This window comes from Kryptolebias marmoratus, linkage group LG17 (genome assembly GCF_001649575.2).
Source record: "Kryptolebias marmoratus isolate JLee-2015 linkage group LG17, ASM164957v2, whole genome shotgun sequence".
Lineage (NCBI taxonomy): Eukaryota > Metazoa > Chordata > Actinopteri > Cyprinodontiformes > Rivulidae > Kryptolebias > Kryptolebias marmoratus.
Window position 1 is genome coordinate 15,493,360 of NC_051446.1, and position 20,507 is coordinate 15,513,866.

General features: G+C 39.5%; 2 protein-coding genes across 4 annotated transcripts in view; one reads left to right on the plus strand and one right to left on the minus strand.

Annotated features, from left to right (window-relative positions):
• Positions 1 to 14,173, plus strand: part of eif3c (eukaryotic translation initiation factor 3, subunit C) — an 18,645-nt gene extending 4,472 nt beyond the window's left edge. The window contains exons 2-23 of the mRNA XM_017437666.3: positions 1,019 to 1,136; positions 1,223 to 1,288; positions 1,369 to 1,558; positions 1,646 to 1,771; positions 1,913 to 1,964; positions 7,941 to 8,059; positions 8,169 to 8,299; positions 8,496 to 8,646; positions 8,774 to 8,877; positions 9,780 to 9,921; positions 10,059 to 10,184; positions 10,961 to 11,057; positions 11,160 to 11,347; positions 11,465 to 11,689; positions 11,782 to 11,973; positions 12,240 to 12,411; positions 12,503 to 12,662; positions 12,769 to 12,834; positions 12,939 to 13,026; positions 13,130 to 13,295; positions 13,532 to 13,573; positions 13,762 to 14,173. Coding sequence (XP_017293155.1) covers positions 1,039 to 1,136; positions 1,223 to 1,288; positions 1,369 to 1,558; positions 1,646 to 1,771; positions 1,913 to 1,964; positions 7,941 to 8,059; positions 8,169 to 8,299; positions 8,496 to 8,646; positions 8,774 to 8,877; positions 9,780 to 9,921; positions 10,059 to 10,184; positions 10,961 to 11,057; positions 11,160 to 11,347; positions 11,465 to 11,689; positions 11,782 to 11,973; positions 12,240 to 12,411; positions 12,503 to 12,662; positions 12,769 to 12,834; positions 12,939 to 13,026; positions 13,130 to 13,295; positions 13,532 to 13,573; positions 13,762 to 13,877 — 2,817 coding nt within the window. The 5' untranslated portion in view covers positions 1,019 to 1,038 and the 3' untranslated portion in view covers positions 13,878 to 14,173. The remainder of the gene's footprint in view (positions 1 to 1,018; positions 1,137 to 1,222; positions 1,289 to 1,368; positions 1,559 to 1,645; positions 1,772 to 1,912; positions 1,965 to 7,940; positions 8,060 to 8,168; positions 8,300 to 8,495; positions 8,647 to 8,773; positions 8,878 to 9,779; positions 9,922 to 10,058; positions 10,185 to 10,960; positions 11,058 to 11,159; positions 11,348 to 11,464; positions 11,690 to 11,781; positions 11,974 to 12,239; positions 12,412 to 12,502; positions 12,663 to 12,768; positions 12,835 to 12,938; positions 13,027 to 13,129; positions 13,296 to 13,531; positions 13,574 to 13,761) is intronic.
• A 759-nt stretch (positions 14,174 to 14,932) lies between these two features.
• prodh2 (proline dehydrogenase 2) overlaps positions 14,933 to 20,507 on the minus strand; it is a 7,304-nt gene continuing 1,729 nt past the window's right edge. The window contains exons 3-10 of one of the 3 annotated variants that reach the window (XM_025002082.2): positions 19,686 to 19,812; positions 19,265 to 19,336; positions 19,097 to 19,177; positions 18,058 to 18,201; positions 17,807 to 17,973; positions 16,696 to 16,806; positions 16,001 to 16,089; positions 14,933 to 15,884 (exon numbers count right to left, since the gene is read on the minus strand). In XM_025002082.2, coding sequence (XP_024857850.1) covers positions 15,703 to 15,884; positions 16,001 to 16,089; positions 16,696 to 16,806; positions 17,807 to 17,973; positions 18,058 to 18,201; positions 19,097 to 19,177; positions 19,265 to 19,336; positions 19,686 to 19,812 — 973 coding nt within the window. In that variant the 3' untranslated portion in view covers positions 14,933 to 15,702. The remainder of the gene's footprint in view (positions 15,885 to 16,000; positions 16,090 to 16,695; positions 16,807 to 17,806; positions 17,974 to 18,057; positions 18,202 to 19,096; positions 19,178 to 19,264; positions 19,337 to 19,685; positions 19,813 to 20,507) is intronic. The other 2 variants (XM_025002084.2, XM_037980850.1) reach the window with 2 other exon arrangements.

The following is a 20,507-nucleotide window of genomic DNA, read 5'->3' on the forward strand; positions in this document are numbered from 1 at the left end:
CAGATGTAGTGCCATCCATATGCCAAAAACAGGTGAAAATGTAACTTTAATGAGTTTTCACAAATCAGAAAAAGGTTTCACACATCCCAATCATGGTTTTACTCATTTATCTGGAAGAGGAGAATAATCCAGTCCAGGTTTGTAGTGTCTAGGTGCAGTAGTTTTTAAATTAGAATCAATTAAAGACGCGGATGGTAGTGAAAAATTAGGTGGAATCGCCCTTTAGCTATTCGACGCTAGAATTTAATGCCAACTTCAGCGTCGTCGTTTGTCTAATAGTCTACTTCGGTCTACGTCCTTTTACATTTTATTCCTTTGACACCAAAGAAGTGATTCCCAAAGAGCTGTAACTGTAGGGAATCAACTGAAAGATGGTGCATATCTCAGGTCCTGACAGATGTTTGCTGGATATAAATGTAAATGTATTAATGTATTTAAAAAATATGACATGTAGATGCTGTTCATCGGTTGTAGGCATTTTTTAACACCTGACAAGTCTTGTTTTTGTCCTGCCCTCGTCCACTTTTCTTGTTTTTATTAGGTAAACTGGACAGAAACTAAGTGATCAAACACCAAAAATTAAAATAAAAAAACTTTAAAGACTCCGAGACCCTGGAGAGCTTTTGATTAAGATAATTTTCTTTAATTAAAAGAAAAACAGCTTGTGTTTTGCACAGTCTTATGCATCTTGTAAACAGGGCTAAGATATTGCTTGACATTTATTGTCATTATTTGTGTCGTTAAAGACTATAATTTATTTATTTTAACTTGGTTATGTTTAAATGTTTTGATTTTGTGATGGTTGGCCCTGCACCATACATATGTCATAATATATAATGATACATGCAATCTGAGACATGAAGAAAGTAAAAGTATTTTATTGTTTTTACGTCAGATGTTCACAATTCATTTAACTCATTTAACAGGATGTAATAAAGTAAATTGGAAGTAGTATTTTACATATTCTCACAAACTCCGTAGCTCAGTTGTGTAATTCATTTATTTTGTTCTTTTGCAGATTGAGAGTTTCCAGCAACAATGTCTCGTTTCTTTGCCACCGGCTCTGACAGCGAGTCTGAGGAGTCCTCGTCCGCTGATGAGATCACCCCCAAAGCACCCGGGACCACCTTTAAGCAGTCGGTGCCTTTTTTCTGAACATATAACCAGTAAGCCTTAAGAAGGTACTTTTCTTTATGATCTCACACACTTTGTGCCTTCACAGGTCGTTGCTTCTTAGTGATGATGAAGAGGACACAAAAAGAGTGGTCCGCAGCGCCAAAGATAAAAGGTTTGTGCGACACCATTTTATTCTGAAAATTGCTCAGTCTGTTACATCTGTTATGAAACTGATTCCTGTTTATGTTTTAGGTTCGAGGAGCTAACTAACTTCATAAAGACTATCCGCAATGCTATGAAGATCCGCGACATGTCCAAATGTCTGGAGGAGTTTGAGCAGCTATGTCGAGCTTTTTTAAAAAGCAAGAACATAGTGGACAAAGAGGGTGTCCCTTCTTTTTATATCCGTCTTCTGGCTGACTTGGAGGACTACCTGAACCAGGTTGGTTGTTCTGTCAAGCTTAAGAGCACAGCTTACTTTTTGCTTTTCCTTTGGCCACAAAATGAGTGAAATTATTTTTTTTTAAAGCTTTGGGAAGACAAGGAGGGCAAGAAGAAGATGAACAAAAACAACGCAAAAGCCCTGAGCACACTGCGCCAGAAGATCCGCAAGTACAACAGAGACTTTGAAACAGAAATAGCAGCGTACAAAGAGGTAATTTAAGAAATGTTCTCAGAGGAGTTCTGAACTTCAGAACTGTCAACAACAAAAACTAATCATTGAGAATGGATGGAGAGCTTGTACAAGATGATTACTTGAGTAGGCAAAAGCAAAAATAATATTTTTGTCTTTCAGAATCCACAAGAATCTGCAGATGAAGAAGAGGAGAAAGAGGAAGAAGAATCTGGTAAGTTTGCTTCTGATTTATATTTTAAGAACTGCTTAAAATGCGCTTAAGAACATGAACAACCTGCAGAGCATTTATCATAGTTAGATTTGTAAATTGTGTTTATGTTTATAACGGGTTTAAAGTCTTTTGTGTAATTATCTTTTTATTGAGAAAGACAAATTCCAATCACATTTGTTAGTTACAACTTCCTCCATTTCAGATCCTCCTTATTGCCTTTCTAATATTTTTACATGTTACACATTTAAACAATAACAGGAATTAACAAAATTGAACAAAAAACAAAAAAGGAAAAACAAATAAACTAGAATGGGGACTGCACCACTTTGTTGAATTACAATTAAAGCTAAAAGAACATAAAGGGGATCGACACGATTCGCAAGTACAATCATATAAACTCGGATCTTACTGGTTTCACATACTCAGTCCATTTGGACCAGATCTTGTAAAATTTCTCTCTTTCCACACGGAGGGAAAAGGTGATCTTTTCCATAACATAAATCTGATAAACAATTTCAATCCATTCATCCACTGTGGGCGGGTCTGACTTCAGCCATTTCCTGGTGATGGCTTTCTTACTGGCTGCCAGCAAAATAGCCAACAGTTTCTTGTCCTTATTGGTCCATGTGTTCAACTGTAGGTTGCCCAGGTACAGTGTTTCACATTTGAATTGGAGGTTCACATTGAAGACATTCCCAATATGTTTGTGGATCTCTTCCCAATATGGTCTCAATACCTGGCAGTCCCAAAAAACATGGAGGTGGTCGGCTCCGTTGAACCCACACAGTCTCCAGCAGGCATCCCCGTTGGTTGTAAATCGTCTCTGAACAGGTGTAACAAAAAATCGCGTGACGTTTTTCCAGCAAAACTCCCGCCAAGTGTTTGATCCGGTCGAGACCCACGGCAGCTGACATATTTCCTCCCAACCTTCTTGTGAGATTATTACATTCATTTCTTTTTCCCATTTTTTCTTTATATATTCCGTATTCTCCTGCTTACAAAGTTGTGTAGCCTGATATAATTTGGAAATAATTTTGCAATCTGATCTTGGCTTAATTAGTGATAGAAATGCCTCCATGAAACTTGAACCACTTCTCCCCAAAAGATCTTTCAAATTTTTATTAAAATAATGCCTCACCTGCAGGTACCTAAAAAAATCCTCTTTTTCCAGTCCGTGATCTTTCTGTAAGGCCTCAAAACTCTTAAATATTCCTTTGTGGACAAATGAATAATAATTAGTCAAGCCTTTTGAGACCCATGTCTTAAATCTGTTGTCAATTTTATTTGGAGTAAAATCTGAATCATAGGCACACCACCTCAGAAATTTAGATACTTCTCCTATTCTGCAAATTTTAGCTATTTCCTGCCAGGGTTTGAGGAAGCTCCCTGATATGGAGTCTTCTGGGATCTGTAGTTCTTCCTGTAACTTATGATCGCTCAGTAGGGCTGCTATTGGGATTCCTCTTATTGCTGTTCCTTCTATTTCCTTCCATGCTGCCGTGTAAGATGGTGAACACAAGCAGACTAAAGGCCTCAGTTGGGCTGCATGGTAATAATCCTGTAAACAGGGAAGACCCATTCCACCCTTCTCTTTTTTTAATTGCAAAGTTTTAAATTTTATTCTAGCCTTTTTACCCTGCCACACATACCTGGCTATTAATCGGTCCCATTCTAAGAACTGGTTCGCTGGGATCCTGACCGGCAGACACTGGAATAAGTACAACAGCTGTGGGAGGATATTCATCCTGATGGATTCTATCCGGGAGCTTAAACTTAAAAATGGGATAACATTCCATCTATGTAAATCGGACTTTATTTTCACATTTAGAGGGCCGTAATTGATTTCAGACAATTTTGAGAGGTCCCTAGGTAGTAAAACCCCCAAGTATTTTATAGATTCAGAATCCCACTTCCAGTTGTACATAGTCTTAAAGGAGGATGGTGGATCATAGTTAAATGTTAATACTTGAGTTTTACTTATATTAATTTTGTAGCCGGAGATTGAACTAAACTCTTCTAGCAACTTCATGAGTTTCGGGATTGTTTGTGTGGGCTGTGTTATATTTATCAATAAGTCGTCAGCGAATAAGGACAGTTTTTGCTCCCCGGATGTCATAGTGACCCCTCTTATATCTGACCTCTGTCTGATCAGCTGAGCCACGGGCTCAATAAACAAGGCAAAGAGGAGCGGCGACGCACAACACCCCTGTCTGGTTCCTCTCTCCAAAGTGAATGAATTGGTCAAATCTCCATTAATTTTAATTCTAGCCGTTGGTTTATTATATAATGATTTAAATGTGTCAATTATAGTTGTATGGAATCCAAATTTTGAAAGCACTCTATATAAAAACGACCACCCCACCGAATCAAATGCTTTCTCTGCATCTAGACTTAATATCAGCGCCTCTAGTTTTTGCTGAGTGACCTCTCTCATCACGTGTAACGTCTTCCTCACGTTGTCTTGGGTCTGTCTCTGTCTAACAAAGCCAGTCTGGTCCGTATGTATTAGGTCTGGTAATATCACTTCTATTCTTTTGGATAATATGGAGGTGAAAAGTTTGTAATCATTGTTTAAAAGACTAACGGGACGATAACTCCCACACTCCAGCTTGTCTTTGCCTTCCTTAGGTAAGACTGAAATCACTGCCTCTCGCCATGAGGGGGGAATCTCTTTATTTCCTAAAACCCAGTTGAATGTTTTCTCTAATGCTGGAATTAGTTGGTCTTGCATAATTTTGTACCATTCTGCGGTGAACCCATCCGTCCCTGGAGATTTCCCCTTTTTAGTTCTCCTGATTGCCGACTGAATTTCCTCTTTTGTAATTTTGGTTATTAATTTCTCATTTTGTTCATCAGTGATCTTTGGAAGATTGATCTGTTCCAGAAAAGAATCAATCTGGTTGTCACTGGTTGTCTGTGGTTGGGAATATAATGTTTTATAGTATTTTTGGAAGCAGTTTTTGATATTCTCCAGGTTAGTTTCTGTTGCTTTTGTTACATTGTTTCTTATTTTATGTATAGATCTGCAGGCTTGTTGTTTTCTCAACCTGTATGATAAAAGTTTCAGGGATTTTCCACCTACTTCATAATATTGTTGTTTTATGAAAATAAGCTTCTTTTGAATTTCCTGAGTATTTATCTCATTTAATTCTTTTTTTAGTTTCGTAATCTTATGTTTAATGTTGTCATCTTTAGGAGACTTTGCATGTTCAATCTGCAGTCTTTTCAAATTCTCTTCCAATTCCTGGAGTTTTCTCTCCCTAATTCTCTTCTCATATGAGGTTATAGAAATAATTTTGCCCCTAATCACTGCCTTTAGTGCATCCCAGACTATAGGAGGAGTCACTTCTTCATTGTCATTGTGTTCTAAATATAAATCAATTTCACGTTTTAATTTGTCTCTAATGGCCGAATTATTCAGAATATTAGAGTTCAATCTCCACAGTGTGGACCTTTTTTTGTTATTTAAACAGAATGAGATGTGAACTGGACCATGATCTGAGAGGGTATTGGGTCCCATTTCACAGCTGTCTACCCTAGAAAGATCTCCCTTAAACATAAAAAAGTAATCAATGCGGGAGTAAACATTGTGAGCGTGTGAATAGTGGGAATATTCTCGCCTCTTCGGGTTTATCTCTCTCCAAACGTCTACGATTCCCACCTCACTCATCCAGGTGTTTAATCTTCTGCCCATGTTTTTTGGGTCGGGTTTCCCATTCGATGAGTCTATTTTCGGATTTAATCTGACATTGAAATCTCCGCCACATATTAAAATCCCCTTACTTTTTGTTGTAATTATGTCTACTATTTGTTTATAAAAGGACCAGTCACTTCCAGGAGGAACGTACACATTAAGGAGAGTTATCACAATTCCCTCAACTTTGCCTGTGATAATAACAAATCTGCCTTCATTGTCCTTATATTCCGAGATGTGCTCATAATTTACGGCCTTGGATATGAGCGTGGCCACTCCTCTGCGCCTCCCAGACCCGTGTGAAGAGAAGTAAACATGTTTAAATCCTTGTTTGTTTAATTTGGCATGTTCTAAGTCATTGAGGTGTGTCTCTTGCAAAAAAGCCACTTGTACTTTATCTTTCCTTAATTTTGATAATATTCTTTCCCTCTTAACTGGATTGAGTACTCCATTTATATTAAATGATGCTACTTTTAAAGATCCGTTCAGCATTTATGTGATTTCCCCCTCCATCTCACTCAAGTACTTGGTGCATTTCCCCCTTCCTGCGAGAACCGGCAGGGAACAAACAACTAACACAACAAATATAGAACTAAATACACTTTGTCCATGCAACTTCCTATGCAGGGGTCTTTTGCCCTGACCCTGTTGAGTCCCCACGAGGGGGTCGAAGGGAAAAGTCTCCCTCCTCGGTCCGGAGGGAGAGGCCCTTACCTGCAACAGTCTCATCTCCGAGAAACGGAAAAGAGAAAAGAAAAAATGTCCCAACTCCAACGGTGAAAAGGTCCCGAGCGAACCGGAGTATCCAACAGTTTGTTTCCACCACTATTCCCAGACTCGGTTGAAAATAAATCCTTCCGCCCAGTCTTCGGTCCGGGGAAGATCTCAGCTAGGTTTCGGAGGGAGCCGCCGTTGTTCTCCTGAAGGCTCGCAGCTTCTCCTTGTATCTGGAGCCGCCAGCTTTGGATGCGCCCTTCGCAGCTCCTCGGTCCACTCTCGTCCAGGACAGCTGCTGCACCTGCTCCATCAGCGTCTCCGGAGGCCTGATGGCCGGCACGGTGAAACCTCGTCTCAGCAGGTCCTCTGATGCCTCCTCCACCGTATCGTAGGTTCTGGTTCCGTCTTCGTGTCTAACGCGCAGCCGTGCGGGGAAGAGGGTCTGGAAGCGAACGTTATTTTCCTTCAATACTTTGCGGATTTCTGCATATTCCCTTCTTCTTTTAAGTATGAGGGGTGGATAGTCGTGGTCAAGGGTTATGCGGCTTTCTCGCCAGGTGAAGCCCTTCCCCTGCCAGGCTTTGCGGAGTATCATGTCTTTAGCTCTGAAGCTCTGGAACTTAATTATGATGGAGCGCGGTGGCGCATCGGCTGGCGGCTGCGGCCCCACTGACCGATGGGCTCTCTCAATGTGGAGTTCACAAGTGTCTTCATTTAGCTCAAGACCTTCACGGAGGAGGGTTTCGACAAAGGAGGTCATAGTAGATTCCTTCTCGGATCCCTCCGGTACTCCATATATGCGTACATTCTCGCGTCTGGACCGACTCTCCAAGTCTAACAGTTTGTCCTCTAGCTTAGCGTGTAGCTTTAGCATAGCCGTGACTACCTCCTCCGTGTTGAGGATCCTTTCTTCTGCTTTTTCAATACGTCCTTCCACCTCCTCCATTCTGGTGTTCACCTTCGCAATTTCTTCTTTTATCGTCTCAAATTGCTCCTTATTTTCTTGGCGAAACCCTTTTAGTTCTCGCAGTATTAATTCCGTGTCGGTCATTTTCAACGCTGTTCCTCGTGGCTTGTTAGCTTCAACCAGCTAGTTGCTAAACGTCTCTCTTACTCCTCCGAAGTCAGTTGGCGTTTATTTCTCAAAGTGGTGGTGTCGTCTTATTCCCTTTTTAAGTCGTTATAGTGTTATATTTGCTTCTTTTCCATATTTCTTCTGGGGAGTTTTTCCAATTACTCCGGTTCAACTAGGAGCGCTCTGGCTATGCGACCATTGCGGTGGTGGTCCGTGCCGGAAGTCGGGTTTAAAGTCTTTTATCAGTGTCTACATCAGTCTGAAATAACTTTCATAGTCCAAAACAATCCAGTTTACTCAAAAGGAAAGGGGGTTCTGGTGTTCTGTCAATAAATTATCACATTAATTACTGCAAAACAGCATTTTTTTTTACATTAAACCTTTTTGCAAACAGGCAGTTTTAGTTTTGGGGTTTTTCTTTTTTTCCTCTTAAGATATAATTGTAGTACTGATACATAATTTTTTAAATATCCAATTTCTGGTCCACCAGGCTCATCCGCTGAAAGCGATGACGAGGCAGGTGATGAGGGCGTATCAGCCAAAGCCTTCTTAAAGAAAAAACCTGAAGGTGTTTCAGAAGCCAGCAAGTTCCTCAAGAAGGGATCCGGGGTAAGAAGCCATGATTCATTTAGGCTGTAGAGCTGCGGCCTAATGGAATAGACTTCTGTTTAATGGGACGTGTGAGGAAACATGCTGAGGATTTTCCTCCCATCGACAGGATGAGTCCTCTTCTAGTGACGATGACGATGATGATGAGGACTGGGGCCCAGACACTGAAGAGAGTGGCAGTGAGAGTTCAGATGATGAAGAAGGGAAGAACAAGTCCCTGGCCACAGTTTTCCTCAAGAAGTGAGTTCAGTCTCTTACAACAAACTTTGCCAAATGTTGTTTGTTTGTTGTCCTTGTTTTTTTCTGTGGTTTGTAGTTTTCTACAGTCTTAGGATTTAGTAAACATTAAAATGGATGTTTAGAAAGGAATAATAGTTTGCAGCTCTCACAGATATGTCAATGAAGTTCATTTTTGCACTTGTGTTAATGTCTGCAGGGACAAGGGTCTCGACAGACCCGGCGTTAAGAAGGTCGAGAAGAAGAAGCAGAAGAAAAAAGAGCGACTTGGGGAGTTTCAGGACGGGGAGGGAGACGAGGAGACTGAAGGACGCTGGGAGAAGGTTAAGGGAGGCGTCCCTCTGGTTAAGGTAAAGCTGCGAATGTGTATTTAATACTGTCATGATGCCAAAACAAGATACGACAAAGAAAAAGAAACAAACAGATGATGTAAATAACTGCGACTGATCATATGTTGCTTTGTTGTTGATGCATCAGGAGAAGCCCAAGATGTTTGCTAAAGGCACAGAGATCAACGTACCTGTAGTGGTGAAGAAACTGAACGAAATCCTTCAAGCAAGAGGCAAAAAGGGGACAGACAGGTAAACTCAGGGTTCCTGCAGTCTTCTAAAGTGTGGAATTTGATTTTAGCATTTTTCAGGACTTGATAAGTATAGAAAAAAGAAACCCAAACATAGACAAACATCAGTGTTTCCAGACTCTGTTGCTTATTTCATTTTGTAAAATAAAACATTTTTGGTCATAAAAGTTGACCTGACAAGCAGGATATTTTCTTTTTCACATAGAAAAGATGAACAGTTACCATCAAGCTCGTTTTTTGTTCATATGTCACTAGGGTTGCCAACTTTCAGAAACTGACATGGGGAATGAAGATCAGTTTTTGTTTTGAGATGATCTGATGGAAATGTTGCTTTAATCATTTTTGCAGCCAAACATACTTTATACAGGCTTAAAATGAACTTTAAACATCACCGTTAGATTTTGGTGTGGTAGGAATTTGCAAGTTTCTCGTTAAAACTATTTTGTCTAGGCCCCAAATTTTTACATTTATATTTTCTTAAAAGTTAAAATAAAACAAAGCAGTATTTAAGGGGAAATATGTTTATTTAAGGAGTGGGAAAGTGTTTATACATACAAGATGCATTCTAAAGTCAATGGAGGAAGACAACTGATGGGAAAACATTCTTACATCCAATAATTGTACATAAGAATACAAACAGCATCACTGTACAAATGTAGTAAATTTACAGTTGTTCTGATGTTAGAAGTGGCTTAAAATTACAGAAAAATCTGAAAATTTGAGTCTGGAAAAGTCTGGAATTTTAAAATAAAACCGTGTCGGAATCCTGGAAATCCTGACTGAAGCTCCAGCCAGAGGATACACAGGATTTAGACATACTATCAGGGGGGAAAAAAACTTAAATAAACAAGTCAGAGAGAAATATTTGGTGGCTAATTCACTGCTTTATGTTTATTCTTCCAGAGCTGCCCAGATTGAACTGCTTCATGCTCTTGCAAACATCGCTGCTGAGAATAACTTGGGCCAAGGTGTCCTGGTTAAGATCAAGTTCAACATCATCGCTTCCCTGTATGACTACAACCCCAACTTGGCAGCCTTCATGAAGGTGAGAACCACTGCATTCAGTCATTCACTGGATTTGTAGGGTCGTACAGACAGATGTTTAAACAAAACCTTACTTTAATCTGTTTAAAACGTTGGATTAAAGAGCAGCTCTTTTGTTTCTGACCTGTTCCCCTGCAGCCCGATATGTGGAAGAAGTGCCTCGACTGTATTGACGAGCTGCTGGACATTCTGTTTGAGCACAACAACATCTTCATCGGGGAGAACATCGCAGAGGACAGCGAGCATCTGGCAGTCTCTGAGCAGGTGACCCGCCTGTCCCCTTTCTGTTTATTTACATTTACAGTGTGTTTGTGTGGAAGCATGAGTTAGGAGAGTTTAGTTTAAATCAGCTCAATCTTGGTAAGTTTCCTATCTTATTATAAGTTTTCTCTAATAAACTTTTTTACTTTTGTGCCAACCCTGAAGAAACTGTCTCACTTTCTCGGCTCATTCAGGATTTAAATCATGATTTCTAAGAACCTGCTGAGCTGTAACAAAATAAGATAAAAATTCTTTAGAGTATTTGTTTGTTACTCAGGGACCTTTTTTAATGTTGGCCAGTTCTTATGATCGGTTTTAGTCATTTTAAACATGGCTTAATCATACAATAAAATATATAAATTTTCCATCTTTGGCTTTATAGTAATGGGTCGAATAGTCAAAGAAAAATCAAATAGTTACAGACAAATTCAAAGAATGTTTTTGTTTAAAATGCCCATCCCGAGTATTTGAACTCCTAAATAAATATGAATAGACTGAAATAATCAGATAAAATATTCATACAATGTTTATTCTACCCTGTTGTAAATAATGTATCAAACCTAATTTAAAGATATTTAAAACTGATGTGTATCTGTCTTTCTATACTGTGATTCCAACTTATAAACAATAAGATTGTCTTAATATTTTCATTTATAGGCAGCCTCACTTGTATGTCTTTGGTTAACAGTGAAATATGGTTTGAAGCTGTGTGGTGCACGTACACCTGGAGGATTGCAACCAAAAATGAAAAAACTAATTGCCGTGTTGTTTGCATTTAGCAACCTTTCAGGGTGCGCGGCTGTGTCCTAACTCTGGTGGAGAGGATGGATGAAGAGTTTACCAAGATCATGCAAAACACAGATCCTCATTCACAAGGTAAACCAGACTCAAAAACTGACTTTTTATGCCTATTGTAATTTTTAACGAAGAAGTTGTTCAAGAATAATTATCATGGGTCTCCTGTGTTTGCTCCTGCAGAGTATGTGGATAATCTCAAAGACGAAGGTCGAGTTTGTGGCATCATTGACCGGCTGCTCAGCTACTTGGAGAACAAGGGCAGCACAGAGGAGATTTGCCGCGTCTACCTGCGCCGAATCATGCACACCTACTACAAGTTCGACTACAAAGCTCACAGGCGCAGCTTGGGCCTCCAGGGAGAGACCAAGGTGAGACCAGCACAGGAATGGCACAAATCACAAGAAAGACGATTTTAAAGAAACCTTCGTGATTAGCTGCAGATTTTCAGTAAATTTGAAGCAGAGTTGTTTCTGTTTGGCTTTTAGTCGGAGCAGGACCAGGAGGAGAGCGAAGGGGAGGACAGTGCTGTCATCATGGACCGTCTCTGCAAATTTATTTACGCCAAGGATCGCACCGATCGTATCCGTACCTGCGCCATCCTCTGCCACATCTACCACCATGCTCTCCATTCACGCTGGTACCAGGCCCGTGATCTGATGCTGATGAGCCACCTGCAGGACAACATCCAGCACGCTGACCCACCCGTTCAGGTTGGTTGACTAAATACCACACTAAATGTCTTCATATGAAAATAGTACATCTCTAAATCAGAATGTTTATCACCTGTATTTTCTCCTCTTAGATCCTGTACAACAGAACCATGGTCCAGCTTGGCATTTGCGCTTTTAGACAAGGCATGATTAAAGACGCCCATAACGCGCTGTTGGACATCCAGTCATCAGGCCGTGCCAAGGAGCTGCTGGGTCAGGGTCTGTTGATGAGGAACATGCAGGAGAGGAATGCTGAGCAAGAGAAGATTGAGAAGAGAAGACAAGTAAGTCATGAAGAAGCAATAAAGCTTTCTCCAGGATCATCTGTTTCTTTTGTAATGTATTCCAGTTAGTTAACATGACTTTAAATGTCGGATGGTTGGTCATAAAACTTGCCAGCTACAGTAGGATTTTGTAAGGGTTGAAAAAGGGGAAGGCCTACACACTGATTAAAGAGTTACTACAGGTTTTAACCTGCTGTTAAACCAAAGTACTAACTTGGTACTCTTGTTGTATAAATTGTGACATGTGATCATAACCTCCATTTCAGGTTCCTTTCCACATGCACATCAACCTGGAGCTGCTGGAGTGTGTGTACCTGGTCTCTGCCATGCTGTTGGAAATCCCCTACATGGCTGCCCACGAGTTTGACGCTCGCCGCAGGATGATCAGCAAGCAGTTCCATCACCAGCTCAGAGTGGGAGAGAGACAACCGCTGCTCGGTACAAAACATGACTCCCAAACTCCTTAACACCTGGGAGCTGTATTTACAGAGAAACCAGAGGAGATGACCGTCACTCTTTTACCTTCCAGGACCCCCAGAGAGCATGAGAGAGCACGTGGTGGCAGCCAGCAAAGCCATGAAGATGGGAGACTGGCGTACCTGCCACTCATTCATCATAAACGAGAAGATGAACAGTAAAGTGTGGGACCTGTTCCCAGAGACCCAGCGAGTACGCGAGATGCTCGTCAGGTAACTTTCTCTTACCTAGTTTCCTAGTTAATCCTGTTGGTATTTATATTGAGTTAGATGTTGTTTCCATTCCGTTTTAAAATCCTGGTTGTGCTTCCTTCATCAGGAAGATTCAAGAGGAGTCCCTGAGAACGTATCTGTTCACATACAGCAGTGTTTACGACTCCATCAGGTAGACACGCCTCATCTATTTCACAGTACATTAATTTATTCACACACTAATGGGTTATGTAGAGTAGCTGCAACATAAACAACTTTGTTTTCTGTGACCTTCAGCATGGAGACCCTGTCTGAGATGTTTGAGCTGGAGATCGCCACAGTTCACAGCATCATCAGCAAGATGATCATCAATGAGGAACTGATGGTAAGTTTTTAGGTCTCTGTGTTTTGTACATGTAGATTTAGGTTTCTGTGTGTGTGTGTATTTTTTAAAGTGCTCTAAATCTTTTCTTTTCTAATCCAAACAGGCGTCCCTCGATCAGCCCACGCAGACGGTGGTGATGCATCGCACGGAGCCCACCTCCCTGCAGAATATGGCTCTGCAGCTGGCAGAGAAACTGGGCAGCTTGGTGGAGAACAACGAGCGCATCTCCGACCTCAAACAGGGCGTCTATGGAGGCTACTTCAACAGAGGTGAGCTCGGACACTGTGGTCCAATCAGTAAGGAGCAGCGGACTTTTTGTTTTATGTCTTCATTCTAGCATCTGAAGTGTTTGTAGTGATATGAACGCTGCTGCTGGATTTTGTTTTAGATCAGGACTACATTTTGTGAAACTTATTCAGAAAGTGTGAAAACAACTTGTGCCCAGGGGCTGTTGGTTAAATATGGGTTTGGAAAATTATACCTTTTTGTTTTCTTTGCTTTACAGATCAGAAAGGCGGCTATCAGCAGAAGCAGTCCTACCAGAGAGGTACGTTAGGCCACACCATGTATTTAAAGTTTCCTTTAAAAAATGAAAGGTCATTTTGTGCTTAAGGCAGCTCGAGCGTATTTTAAATTGTGTATAAATCTTTTGAATATATCAAGTAAAAATGTTTACATTTTGACTTGTTCTTGAATGCTGTCGCTTGAACTGTTTCCCTGTTTGCACGACCACAGATCAGAAAGGTTCCTACCAGCAGAAGCAGGGGGGCTACCAGGGGGGCTACCAGGGGGGCTACCAGGGGGGCTACCAGCGAGGCGGCTACAGGAATCAAAACCAAGGCGGCTACTGAGTTTGGAGCATGTGGATTTCAGTTTTTCACATAGAGATGTGTTCATTCCATAACACAACCTGAGCTCAGCCACATCCTGTCAAAACATTTTCCAGCTGATCCTGAATCTGTTACAGCAGCTGAAAAGTTCACAAGTCCACGGTTGTCAACATCTTGTGGCAGAACAGGAAGATTTTCATCATTCATAATAGAAAGTGAAGGTGTTGCAGTGTGGATGGCTGGTTTGTGGCATTACAGTCAGCAACAGACATGTCAACTTAATATTGATTAAAATAAATAAACAGTAATAAACTTTGTGTATGAAGTTTTATTCACAATAAAAGGGAAAACCAAAGCATAAAACAAAAAGGATTTTTTTTAGACTCTATTAACCTATTTATACCTAAAACTTCCAAAATGTGCACAATTTTATTTTTGTTACTGAATCAAGTAGAAAGATAAACTCAGAAAGTTTAAAGCTTTAGTCTTTATTATAAACTGTTTTAAATATAAACATTGTTTTTTGGTTACAATCTCCCAGTCTACGTATGACAAGCCTGTTTAAAAATGTGCAGATATAAGATTTCTTGGAAGTCAAAAGCCGTTTTAAGGCTGTATGTTCTTTAATAATATGTAAATATAAGTCTTGTTTTAGCCTTGTATTGTTTCTTAAATCTTGTATCAAAGCTGCAAACTAAAGGAAACTGGACTCAAGAAAAGGAAAACGGCAATTATGAAATCTAGACCAATCAGTAAATTTTCAGATTTGGTCGCTGAGTTACCACCACAGTCACAATTTCTACAGTGATGGAGAAAACAAAACATTTTAACCACAGCTTTACAAAAGTTAGTTTGTAAAGCTGTTTCTGCAGAAAACTAAGATAAACTTCACCTTATTAGTCACCAGTGATGGACTCTGCTGCCTGTTAAATTACAATAGAAAAGATTTCTTTGTGTTTGACAAAACTAAAGTATTTAAATGTATTAGTTTCTTACTATAAAACAAAATATAGAAATGGTTTTAAATAAACGGCAGGACATTGCATGCAGAGTACTGTGCAAAAGTTTTAAGTCAGTTTTCATTTTGTATTTTTCTTCCAAACATCCAGACTTTCCTGTAATGCAAGCTGGTCTTAATATTGTTTACCAAGTTCTTTAAAGGTTTTTCATTTGGAGTTTGTTTGCTTATTTACTAATTCATTTTCAGCCCACTATCTGATCTTTTTCAAATTAATGTTTTCCTTTTTTTTACTTGCAAGCTTCATAACTTTGACCTCTGACATAAAAAGGCTCTTAAACTTGGCAAATAACTCATTTTAAATTGAATCTTTAGGCTCCTTGTATAGCAGTCTTGACACAAACACAAAATGTTCCAATTTCTTTAGTTGATTCTATGAAGTATACCAAAGATAAACCTGTATGACACAAATTAATATTTTAGCATCAATAATGTGTTTCTCAAAAAGCCATTAGCTGAAAACTTCACACAGAGTAAATGATCAGCTGAAGTGATTCTCTCAGGTTTTTCCTAGATTCATTTTTCCTCTGTCTTGAAAATCATTACAGTAAAGTTTGGCTTCTTGAAAGCAAAGTATTGAATGATTACAGGGTTTTAACTTTGTTTTTGCACATCACTGATTTTAATGTGTAAAATTTAGCAACATTCCCATCAAATGTTACAAAGCTAACAATGTTAGAAACTGAACACAGCACAAACCTTCAGGTCCTTAATTAACCTTAAACTGTACAGACCAGCAGCGAACACATTTGGCTTCCCTTTAAAATAAACAAAGTGTCAAACTGCTCAGCACCAGCTCATCTTCTGTCCCTCTGCTGCGTCTTGTTATCAGCTTCCTCCCCTCAGTTTCAGCTTCAGTCTGTGTTGGAGCTCCTTCCTCAGCAGATCCCTCTCTTTGCGAATGCCCTGCAGCACTGTGCGGTTCTCCTGAGCCCGGCGCACCAAGTAGGGGAGCGTGTCATCCACTGATCCATACGGCACCGATTTGTATACTATGTAGCTTTCTTTAGCTGGAGGAAAGAGGGGAAGACGACGGGGTGAATTAGGACAAAAACCACATCAGACATTGAGATTGCGTGTGTGTCTTTTTCATACAAAGTAAGGCCTTCATTGAAGAACATCTCACCTAGTGTGAGAGAGACGTGATCACACATGCCCAGCAGCTGGCCAAAACACACCGAGCCACCGTTCTTTTCTATGCCCAGCTCCTCCATCCTGCATGTTACATACAGAACATTTACAGAAGTTATTGTAGTACCCAGCCCAGGGCTCAACATCCCCCCTCAAACTATGGGCTGTGAGGTTTATTATATGAGTCATGTTGGACTCGTAATGGATAGCAGCAAAGGAGATGATGTGTAAGGTGATCTGGTTTTCTCTTTAAAATACTCCAACTGTAAACTATCAAAAACTACAAATATCAGACATGATATTGTTGTAGTTTTGCTGACCCTGAATAGGCATGTTGTATTCACTTCATGAGTATCAAACACTTTATTCTGATGATATTGTGATGATGCATTCAAAAGAACTCGTGATGTTTTCCATTTCAAAATCAAGACCCTTAAACCTGTCACCACTCTTCAGGTTCAGAGACTGAGTTTTTGTCTGAATATAAATATTTAGGAGTTCCGATCAGAGTTTTCTGTCTCCTTGAGGCTCACATTCAGCAACTGGTAAAGGAAAAACTTGGCTTCTTCTTTAGAATCAAGTCTCGTCTTTCCCTTGAAAGAGATTTTGAATCTAGAGAGTCATAATTTTTGGGTTAACAGAAGTCAAAATGAAATAATTAAAATGCATTTTTTAAAAGCTTGTTCTAACCGTTCGGCCGCTCTCCTCACTGACTCCTCGTTGTGAGTGGCCACTATGATCCGGTGGCACTCAGGTTTCTGTGATATGACTTCCAGCATCACGTCCAGGGAGCCATTATAGCTGTGAACATGAGAGGACAGAAAAGGCTCACAAATTAGCAGACCGATCAAGAAGTTTATTGTACTGAAATAATCAGTTTGCAATCACAAACTAAATTTACTTGGATTGATTTCAGCTCTAAGTTTACGACTGAGTTTTAGTAAAGATTCAATTGCAGTAGTAAGAATTAAGACTTAATATAAACTTAGCACAATAAGACGGGAAGTTTGTGTTTGATTGATTATGTCTTTGTTGTAACAAAGCTTCTTGGCAATAAATCATATTATTAGAAAACTGTTTATTTCCCCTTAAGTGGAGCCACATTTGTTAGGAAAATGCATCTTTGGGTTGAGCCCATCAAAAGAATGCTAAATCTTCTCTGTCAAACAGCTTATTCTGCTATTTGGTGTCATTTATTGAATTCAGTGATTGACGTCTGAAGAAGCAAGATATATTGACAATTTAACGATTTATTCAATTAACAAACAGGGTCCCCAGTAGCATGTGGAAGAACCACTCTGGAACAGACAGCACACCTGAACTGATCCCACAGGTGTTCAACGGGGGCCAGGACTGCAGGCAGCTCATTTCATCCTCTCTACTCCCAAATTCTGAAGGTTGTCTCTGATAAACCCCATTCTGTGGGGCTGAGTGTTCTCATCTTGGAGGACAGAGTTCGGTCCCAGACTGTGGAGATATGGGATTTCCACTAGTTGCTCACAGGTGTGGACAATAAGGAGCCAATCGAACCTGACTGTCTGCACCTGGGGTACCAGAAGCTCAAAACAAGAGTCAGTAGCAGAATAAGCTGTTTGGCAGAGAAGAGTTGGCAAGTTTTTCATGAGCGTAACCCACATCCTCAACTCTTCTGCTCAACCCACAAATGCATTTATCTAACAAATGTGGCTCCATTTAAGGATAAATCAGTGTTATAACAAAGAAATAATCGACCAAACACAAATTTCCTTTTTTTGTGTGTGACTGATTTTTTTGTGATGAAAAACATTTGCGTCCCTCTGACCTGTGATTGGTGTCCTCCCAGCTCTTATGAATGGGGTCCACGCGTCCCTCCTTCGCTGCTAGCTTTCTCTCTTTGTCCATGTAGGCTCCTCGCACCAGTTTGACACCCAGACAGAAACCTTCCAAATCAGACAGACGCAGAGCCTCTAACAGGAGGGACCTGGACTCCTGAGAAACACAGGGAGACAACATGAGCAACAGTATTCACTGCAAATAACAGAATAATAAAACTCAAATACTAAAGGTAATTGCCTTTAGATAACACTGATATGTGTTCCAAACCCAGGCGCCATCTTTATTGAACTTCTTCATCATTGCCATGGTAACAAGAGAGAGTGCGGGGTTCATGTAGGTGTATTCTGAATCCACCAGGACTCTGACTTTGTTAACACTGGCCTAAAAAAAATATTAAAAATCTTATCATAAGTTTGCACCAATCATAAGTTTGCACCAATCTGGTCACAATTATTACAACAAAAATTTGGTATTTTATGGAGATTTTATATTAAGTATTACAAATAAGATGCATAAATTATAATTTCATTAAATGAGTTTACAAAGTTGATGAATCTGGATAAAATTTTAGTATATCCTGAAGTGTAAGAGCTTTTCCTTAGACTGCTGCCCAACATTTTGTGCATCTGTCTGTACTTAGGCACATGTTCACTGTTCGCTACATAAAATCATAACAAATTATTTTATTCAGTTTAGTGAATATGCTATGTAACCTTTTTTAAGCTAGTCAGCTTTCTATAAATTGAAATTGTTTAAACATTTATTAAAAAATAAAATCAGTTGGATTGTGTTGGATGTGAACTGGATACTTTCTAAATTGAATTGGACTGTTTTGTTGTTATTTGTTTTTTATTTGTTTAAGAAATGAATGGATTTAACTGGATTATCAACTGAATGACCGTATAACTGGGTTAAATTGGTCAACAACTGGCCTTCTTATTAACTTTGGTTTCCTTTCTAAAGTGCCCTGAAATTACATTTGTTGTAAATTGGCACTACTGAATCTAAAAAAATCTGGAACAAACTAAATCAAATATTAAAAAAAATAACAATACAGATTTATTGTTTTTCAGATGATAATTATTAAAAATGATGTCTATTTTTTATTACAGGATTTTTGTCTAAGGTTTATTATTGTTTTTTGTTTGTTTAATAGATGTTTCTTTGTTTTTAATACTGGCCACAATGACATGCTGTATAATTTGGAGCAAGAATTCAAAATAATGTGCTGAAGATCTGAAGGAGAGGTCAACATGGACCTGGTTAATGTCTGTACCTCGGCTATTTTGTTGAGTCTCTTCAGGCCACACAGGAAATGGGCGTTCTCCTTTTCCTCTAAACCAGGGAAACTTATTGTCTGCAAGACATATAAATCGTTTAACATTACACTTGTCAGAACTATAAATATAAATAGGAATTCTTTTTTTGTGGATTTGAGACCTACTTCTCCATCCATCGCCTTGACAAGAAGACTCAGATCATACGGTTGTTGTGCAGCGAGGGTTGTGAGTTTCACCTTTGACACAAGCAGTTTATTCTCATCACTTACAGGTAAAACAGAGTCAGCACTGGATCAAACGACACACAGAGACACTGGGGGAAAATAGGTTGGGGGGGGGGGGGGTTGGTGTTGAGCAGTCAGCAACAACCTGCCGCAGCTGTCGACAACGCAAACACTAAAATGTGTTTTCTTATCTTTTTTTCCCTCCATGCAGCAACATTCACACACTGACATCGTGAAGCTGCTGGAAAGTTGCAGAAAATGTGTGAAAACATCATCAGGATTTCCACAGAAATCAAGTTCCCTCTGCTGAAAAAATTTTGACCAAATAATTTCTGTGTTTTTGCAGTAGTAGAGTCCTTACACACAGCTCTGGACTGAGCAGGGCCGTGACCTTCAGCTGCATCATCGGGTCTCTGCTCCAGGCGTTGCTGTGGGACATTCTCACACAGTCCAGCATGGCCTCCATGTTGTCGTCATATCGCTTTTCTCTGGTGATGAGAAAACAGGGTTAGACTTTAAGATTTGAACATGCGTCCAAATGTGGAGTATGAGATTTGTTTTTGTTTTTATTGAAATTAATGGTTTGCATTTTTTATTACTTCTGAAAAGTGCATTTTTTCTGTGGACTGCAGGACCACAAATAGCATGATATGAAGTTTGCATCTCAGCCAGACTTCAAGCATGTTAAAAAGAGACTTATCACAAATTTGCAACAATAATTTTACTTAAGAACACTACAAGAAATGCAAAATGATTTAAAAACCATAAATATTTTCCTATTCCAGTTATTTTTCAACTAGTTTTTCAGGGAATATCATCATTTTACAAAACAGTCTGAGCTCTCACACTTACATTTTTAATATGATTATTTTTTTAACAAATTAGCTGTTAAGTTGGCTGAGTTATAGCCATTTTTGATTTTTTAATGGTCATTTGGCCGTGGCAACTGCTTATGCATAATAATACAAATAAAGGACTGAAGTGAGCGGTAACCAGGGGTGGAAATTAAAAATTTTGTCCACCAGCCATAGTGGCTGGTGGACAAAATTTTTTACCAGCCACTCAAATATTTTACCAGCCACTATTTTTTGTTGTGACAAAAAGTTATTTCATATGATGATGATGATCGACGCGGGTGGAAGCAGTTGTGGTGCCCTACAAGCTGAATACTCTTGAAAAACAG